This window comes from Arachis ipaensis, chromosome B09 (assembly GCF_000816755.2).
Source record: "Arachis ipaensis cultivar K30076 chromosome B09, Araip1.1, whole genome shotgun sequence".
Classification (NCBI taxonomy): Eukaryota; Viridiplantae; Streptophyta; class Magnoliopsida; order Fabales; family Fabaceae; genus Arachis; species Arachis ipaensis.
In genome coordinates, this window is record NC_029793.2 from 24,753,578 (window position 1) to 24,761,790 (window position 8,213).

The 8,213-nt window shown below is 35.9% G+C and overlaps 2 protein-coding genes across 2 annotated transcripts in view; one reads left to right on the forward strand and one right to left on the reverse strand.

The window, feature by feature from the left end:
• LOC107617821 (chitinase 10) overlaps nucleotides 1–751 on the forward strand; it is a 2,391-nt gene extending 1,640 nt beyond the window's left edge. Inside the window, exon 2 of the mRNA XM_016319692.2 lies at nucleotides 283–751. Within this exon, the coding sequence (XP_016175178.1) occupies nucleotides 283–649 (367 nt within the window). The 3' untranslated portion in view covers nucleotides 650–751. The remainder of the gene's footprint in view (nucleotides 1–282) is intronic.
• LOC107615260 (auxin-responsive protein IAA20-like) overlaps nucleotides 2,730–8,213 on the reverse strand; it is a 15,905-nt gene continuing 10,421 nt past the window's right edge. The window contains exon 3 of the mRNA XM_016317354.2: nucleotides 2,730–2,796. Coding sequence (XP_016172840.2) covers nucleotides 2,730–2,796 — 67 coding nt within the window. The remainder of the gene's footprint in view (nucleotides 2,797–8,213) is intronic.

Below are 8,213 nucleotides of genomic sequence, written 5' to 3' on the forward strand. Positions count from 1 at the left end.
TATTAAAATTAAAAAATTATCTAAATATATAAATATTATCAAATAATCTATTTACATTATTAGTGTCTCAAAATTAAAATCCTCATATATTTATTTTTTAATTCATGACAAAAAAAAGACATGTGAATAAAACTCTACTATATTCTTAGGGGATTGGATGTCCACAACTAATATGCCATTTGTGCCAAGTCTCAGCTGCCTGCTTGCGTGATTGTTTAGATTATTCAAATGTGAAAGCCAATTGTTGCATGGATGTACTTACTCTTTCTTTTTTTGTGTTAGGAATTACAACTATGGGCCAGCAGGGAAGGCCTTGGGATTCGATGGCCTTAAGAACCCAGACATTGTGTCAAACAATTCAGTAATTGCATTCAAAACAGCACTCTGGTTTTGGATGACAGAGCAGAAACCAAAACCTTCTTGCCACAACGTCATGGTTGGGAATTACGTGCCAACAGCATCTGATAGAGCAGCAAATAGAACCTTAGGGTTTGGGTTGGTTACTAACATAATCAACGGTGGACTTGAATGTGGAGTTCCAGATGATGCAAGAGTCAATGATCGGATTGGATACTTTCAAAGATATGCTAAGTTGTTTAATGTAGATACTGGACCTAACTTGGATTGTGCATATCAGAAATCCTTCTAAGCTTACATTGTTTTTGGTGTATCCTTTCTTTTTCTTTTGTTTCTATAATTTTCTCTATTTAGTAAATGGTCAAATTCATTTTTAAAAGATTATTTATGTTTAAATTGATCTTCGAAAGATTATTCAGCTTTTAAAAATTTTAAATTGGTCACATTAATCCCTCTGTCACTTTCATTTTTCGTGGCATCAAAATTTGTTGATATGACACTTTAAGTGACACTACAACAGATATCTGACAATTCTAATTAGGTGCTAATATGATAAATTTATGAAATTAGACCAAATCAATCCTAATTTGAAAATTTTCAATGTCTCAAAATCTTGTTGAAGTTAGGGTTGATTTCATCTAATTGCATAAATTTAGTATGTTAACAATCAATTAGGACAGCTAGGAATATACTATGGTCAATATGGTGTCACTTCGTCAACAATGAAAATGACAAAATGACTAATATAACTAATTTAAAATATTTGAAAAATAAATTTGATTAAAAAATCTTTCGAGAATTAATTTGGAAAATAAGTGATGTTTTTAAAAATGAATTTGACTATTTACTTTTTATCTCTTGTTAATTATCATCCCTCGAGGAAAATGTTGTACCCTAAGAGGCTTCCATTTTCAATTTGTAGTTTATTATGAAATAAATCTTGCTCGCTAAAAACTAACAATTTTGGTGACAAATTAGTTAAAAAATTGTCCGTCGCAAAATACATTTTAAGTCATTGTGATGAATTAGCTAGGAACATTATTCCTCACTAAATCCCATTTTCTCACAAATTTCATTTAGCGACGAACTAGTGAGTAAATTATTTCTCGCTAAATGTATATCAAACACTTGTGACGAAACAGTGACAACAGTATCTCTCGCTACTTTACTTTTATTCAATTGAACCCCCAAGTGAATGATTTGCTAGAACATTGTTTATTTTGTGACAAATTAACGAAAAAAAAATTTTTCTCTTTTTTTAGCTACAGAACTCAATTTGCGAGAAACAAACTTATTCGTGAATCTCTCACTAATCAGTCGTTATTCTCAAGTTCGGATATTTTGTGACCGTTCATTAAGTTTGTCGTTAGTGTGTCGTTAATTTCTTGCTAGTTAGTGATGAATTAGTGACAAAAAAATTTGTCGCAAAAAAAAAATTTGTCGCTAATCTATTAAATTTTTGTAGCAAAAATAGCAGGTTTGTTGAGAAATTTTAGACATGTATTTTTTTCTCTTTCTTTCTCTTTCTCTTTAATCAGCAGATGGACAAAATTAAAGGCCAAAACAATAGTTTTTTCAAAGTCTTAAGAATGAGTATAAATTTGCTCTAATTGAAAAGTTTTTTTTTTTTTTTTTTTGCAAATTGTGGAGAGTTAAAAAAGGATGTTTATGTATTTGAGTATTGTGTTTGTTAATAAACAATTAATAGATACTTCTATTAAGGAACAATAAATGTGATGAATGAAGGTTTTATTGATATAGTTAGTGTAGATATATTAATTAATCTAGCTAGTTTTTGTTTTAGAGTATAAATAGTTGTTATAAAAAATGTGAACTCTTTTGGTAATAGATGTGATGAAAACCAATTTAGTAAATAATCTATGTACATCACCTTTTATCTTTTTGGTTATTTGATGTGTATTTAAGATATAAAGATTAGAAATAGATATATAAAACGTTTATTGGTATGTAATAGATTAGATGCGTGCAGTAATAGGATAAATAAATTTTTTATCTTTAATTAATAAATTGAGCAACAAATATATTTTTATTGACTTAGAAAGGAATAATTCGACAGAACTAAAAAAAAATTAAGTCGAAATAAAAAACGGAAATTTCCCAACCACATGTTGCACGAATCTTCTACTAGTTCAATATAAAATGTTGTGTAAGTAATTCAACATGGTTCGAAATATTATCATGCAAATATATATATATATATATATATTCCACTTTTGGTCTATATATATTGTCCACTATTTCAACAGAAACATGAACTAAGTGTGTATGTCGATTATGTTGAGATTTTTTGAGATTTCTTTCTTAAAAAAAATCTAATCATACTTTAAAACTACCACAAATATAAGTATTTGTCATCTTCTCTTCATAAATGTGTCAAGCCTGGTGATCTTCAACTTCTTTACAGCTGATAAGAACATCCTACAGGAACAAATAATACATTTATTAATACCAAAATTTTTGTATTATTTGATAAGAAATTTAGTGGATCGCATTTTTTTCGAGTATATTATATTTAACTTATGAGTAATGTTATATAGCTAAAAATGAAGAGAGTGGCTCACTTTGGAACAAATCCATAAATACCAGTATAATAGTAACAACCCATGATGCAAAATGCACGAAGTCATACAAATATAATCGTCATAAGCAATAAGTCGTAGAAATATAATAGCCACCAGGCATTAACACTAACATAAAATAAATTAACTACATAAGTCATACAAATATAATAGTCACAAGTCATTAACGCCAACAGGAAATAAATAAGTCATAATTCATACAAAATAACGGTCGGAACTAACACAGGGGGCGCTACTGCCGGTCACCATCATCATCATGGTCGCCCCCAAATGGACCAAGTAGGTGCGAGTCTGTGCCACATCGAGTTGGACGCCTAACTCTGGTCACTCGCCGATCTCCGGGTGGAGCATCCTGTAGCCCAACTCCAAATGCAGATGGCGGCATCCCCCCATGCCAAATCAAGTGTCGTATGGGCTGCCTGCGAGCTCATTCAGGTCGACCAGCAACTGGGACTCAGGAACTTGGGATGGCACATCCGCTGGCTGTGGCCTGTACTCAGAACGCTCAGACGGACCCTCTGGGATCGGACTCTGGTACTGCTGAACGTCGTCACTCCGTATGATCTCAGCGAAATCCGCATAGAACTGTGGCCCAGCCAGCTGATCGTCAAAATCCATGGTGAAAGTAGTGGTAGCAAGATCAGCAAACATCTGCATGCTCTCGTCATACAATACTTGGGAGCTAGATACGTGAGTAAAAGGTGTACCATACTAGCCTCCGCAGTGCCACCAGCCTGAGTGTCAGTAGGGTGACCACGGGACGATCCAGCCTCATCATCATGGTGAACGGAAGGTGCTCGTCTAGCACGAGCAGCCCGTCGTCTAGCACGAGCAGCCCGTCGTCTAGCACGAGCAGCCCGTCGTCTAGCACTAGATCGACGCAGGCGATGATCTGCCTGGCCTTCGTCATCACCACCACCAAGCTGCTCCTCCTGCATCATGTCGTTGAGCCAGCGCCACTCCCGATCATTGGCACGTGTACCAATGCGTCGTCTCTGCTCCACGCGTCTGTTATTGGACATATCCGACGCTGGAACTCTAACAGGCGCCTGCGACGACCCTCTGAGTATAGCATAATCTGGAACCTCAACTGGCTTGGGATCTGCGAATGCAATCCCTGGTGATAGAGTCCTATGTACAACACGGTACCACCAGTCCAGAAACTCAGCGGATGGACTAGGATCAGCCACTCTCTGGATACTCAACACAGAGCAAACTTGCTCGTCCCAATGCTCATGCCATGTCCTATAGTAAGTGGGGAACCATCTATCTCCACCCCTACCGTCCTTACTATGAAGATACTCTATGTTCAGGGCTGGCTCAGGCAGATGTTGTACTCCCCCTAGCTGTGGGAAGACCCTGTCTACCTGATGCCAATCAATCACTGCAAAGTATATCAGACTAGTGACCGCCTGCCATAACCGATTGTGCTCCTCAGTCAGTATCTCTGGATGAATGATTGCAAGTACGTCCAGCGAACCATAAGGCTCCCACACAATCTGATAGTGAGGAGACCAGTCAGCATTGTAAGGGCCTCAGTGTGGGGAACCGCCAAAAGATCCATGACTGTAGCAACTGTAAGGGTCCGGCTAAGTTGGTGATATTTCTGTTTGCCACCCTACACCTGCATCGGTACAACCAGGCCAACGCAGCTGTGCCCCAGCTATAGCTGCCTATGTTGTTAGGTCTTGCCACAAATGGAAACCAGTGAAGGTGGACCCGATTACCACTCTTGTTCATGAACAGCTGTGTCGACAGAAGCATCATAATAGACGCACGTGCATATATGCGCACGGTCTCTTTGGAAGCATCAGCCGGTAACACCCTGAACCTCTCATGGAACCATGTGAAGTGGACCGTATATAACTTTCTCTTATCTGGTGGCGGAAGCTCACCAAATAACTCTTGGAACCACTCTCACGCCGGTCTGGCCCCCTCGATGTGCAGGTGAAAGTCAGTCATGCACCCAGAAACAGGCTGGGCATCCACGGGCAGCCCCAGCTGATATGCCACATCCTAGATCGTGATAGTACACTCTCCGAATGGCATATGGAAAGTGTGGGTCTCAGGCCGCCACCTCTCGATAAATGCGCTGACCAGAGACTCATCCAACCAGAACCAATGCACGTTCAGCCTAGCCAGGTGGTATAAATTCAGAAGTAAAGAACACTTGATTAATTTCTAACAACGACATCACCAGACCATAATTTATGTTTCAAGACGTAAACTACCTAGGTTTTAAAATTACAAATTTACCATCTACAACTTAAATTTCAAATTCTCTGCATTTAAATTTAAATTTTAAATTTCAAATTTTAATTTTCAAAACCTAAGCTAAACTAAGGTTCTATTTTTCTAATTAATAAATAACTTCCTTAAGATTAAATAAAATATACGGATATCATCCAATTGAAAGAAAATAAAGAGACTTACCTCTTCATTGATGGTTTCGGCTATGTGAGCAATGCCATTGAGCCGGTACAACCACCTTTCATCTTCCATTGTTCCACTGCTCTAAGAATATCCTCTGTCTTCTCTCTACTTTCTCTCTCTAAGTCCCTATCAAAACTCCTCAAATGAAATTCGTTACACCTCACACGTTTTTTATAGTGAGCCACTCTCTTCATAATCCACTACAGGGTCTCGCGGAATACACTCTGGCCCATCTGTTCATAAATCGCTACAGGATGTAGCGGTTTATGTGTTTTCAGCTTCTCAACGTAATCCGCAACAGGGTGTAGCAGATTACGTGTATTCAGATTTCGCGTTAGGCTGTCGTGGATTACATATAATTGGGTTTGTTGTATTTTCGTCTGGTTTTTTACAATGTTATATTTGCGTAACAGTTTCTCCAATTTATTTTATTTATGTGAATTGCCCTTTTTGAAATTATGGATGTTATACGTATCAAACTATGGATATTAAATTAGAGATTTTTTAATAAATACATATTGTAAAATTGGATATATTAATCATAAAAATTTGTTAATTATAGATATTATATGTATGAAAGTATGGATCGGATATTATGAGTATGAAATTATAGATGTTATTTGTGTGAAATTTAAATGTTATGTGTGTGAAATTATGGATGTTAAGTTAAAGATATTTTTACAAATTTTACTCTACAATTCATATTTTTATATACCGACTGTTATAAAATAAAAAATATAAAATATAAAAAATTACTAAACAAGTTTTTAAGAATTAAACAATTACAAATATGAAAAAAAAAATTGAGGACAATGCTTATACAAAAAAAAAATATTACATCGTGAATAAGAATTAAACACTTACAAAACAGATATGAGGAGTAATTTTTCTACAAAAATAGCATATGACCTTCAGGAATTTAAATGTTGCAAGACAAATTGTCTATCACAAAGTTGCATATGAATTTTAGAAATACAAATTTTATATTTTGATCAAATGATCTTATTTCTAGAATATGTATCGATTGCTAATAAATTGATACATTATATACTACTAATATCTACTTTTAATACAATCAATTATTTTAATATTAAATGTAATTATTAAATCAATTCTAATATAAAAAATCAAAACGGGTGTAAGAGAGTGGAAACTAAATATAGTTAATTACATTAACTAATGTAAAAAAAGAAATGTTTTAGCATTTTCTTTTGAGATTTTCTATATTTTTTACTTTTTTCTCTTTGAATGAACCCTCTAACTACTCTCGTTGAAACTGACAAACAATCACTAGAAGAGAAAGATCTGGTGACGAGGAGCACAAAAAAAATAAGATGGATAGAGAAGATCAAGCAGAAGAATATATGGAGATCATACAGGAAAGAGAAAAGTTAGAGTTTGGTAAAGAGTCTAAAGACTCACTGGAGAATGTTGGTACCCTTGTAAATGGTGCATCCGAAGGTTCCAAGATGTCCTACAAAGATAGGCTGATAAACGACGGGCTTGAAAAGCTGAATCCATATGAAATCGTCAAGATGGTCACAGAAGACTACATTTCTGATGAGGACCAAATGGAACATATGAAGGAATCACAGACTCTTTTCAATCCAAACCCTGTTATAGAGGTGTCTTTGGAAGAATATGATGAATGGTGCATGCCGTGAAAGTAAGCACTCATCGTTAAGCCCTTAGGAAAGAATATGAACTTACAGCTATTGGAACGGTGGATAAACAGGAGATGGACAAAGAAGGAAGCAGTTCGTATGATGTACCTTGTCGGAGGGTACTTCCTAGTGAGATTTTCTAACCAAGAGGATTATTCACACGCTCTATTTGAGGGTCCTTGGATGATCGCTGATCATTACCTCTTGGTTCAAAGGTGGCGGCCTTTATTCATACCCCAAGAGAGTGAGGTTAAAAAGGTTGCTATTTAGATCAAGATTTCCAATCTCCCAGCCGAATTGTATTATAGATATTTCTTATGGAAGGTTGGAAAATCTAATGGAACCATGCTCAAAGTGGATGAACATATGTCTATTCATTCAAGAGGTAAATTTGCATGCATCTGTGTGAAAATTGACTTAAGGAAAAAGCTAGTGCCATCTTTCTCAGCCTTGGGAAAAGATTTTATACTAGAATATGAAGGTCTTCATCTATTATGTTTCAATTGTGGTAGATATGGACATAAATATGATGGATGTCCGGAAAAGATGAAGGAAGCAAAAGACAGACAACAATCTCAAGCAGCTACTGAAGAACAGAACCACCGGAAGGGGGAAAACGCTGCCACGGTCCAAGGCCAACCAGCATCGGTGAATACAGGAAATCATGTTAGAAAAGATCTGATTACAACAGAAAATCCGGGGGTGATGGATGTAGCCGTTGGTACAGTTAAGGAAAGTCACAAGCACCAATCTGAGGAGGAAAAATCAGATTTAACTGCTATAAATGAGGAAAGTTTATAAGGTCCTAAATGGTTGTCAAAAAGCCCTAGAAAAAAAATAGGCAAGAATCAGGAAGTAATTATGGGGATATCAAAAAAGAAAGTTCTAATAATAGGTTTAATGCTCTTCAAAATGAGAAAGAAGCTCAGGAGAGAGAAGATAAAAAAAGGAAAGCACCAGGAAAGTCAGCCCAAGCAGATGCAGAAAAGAGAGGTAAATGCCAAAGCAAGTCAACAATTTGACAAGCAGGTTACACAGAATCGAAATCATAAAGGAGGCCAAAAAGTAAACCTTGCTAATAGAAACACAAAAGAAAAAGGCTCAGAAATAAACATAAAAATCAATGAAGAACAGCTGAAATCGTCAAATTCATCTCAGA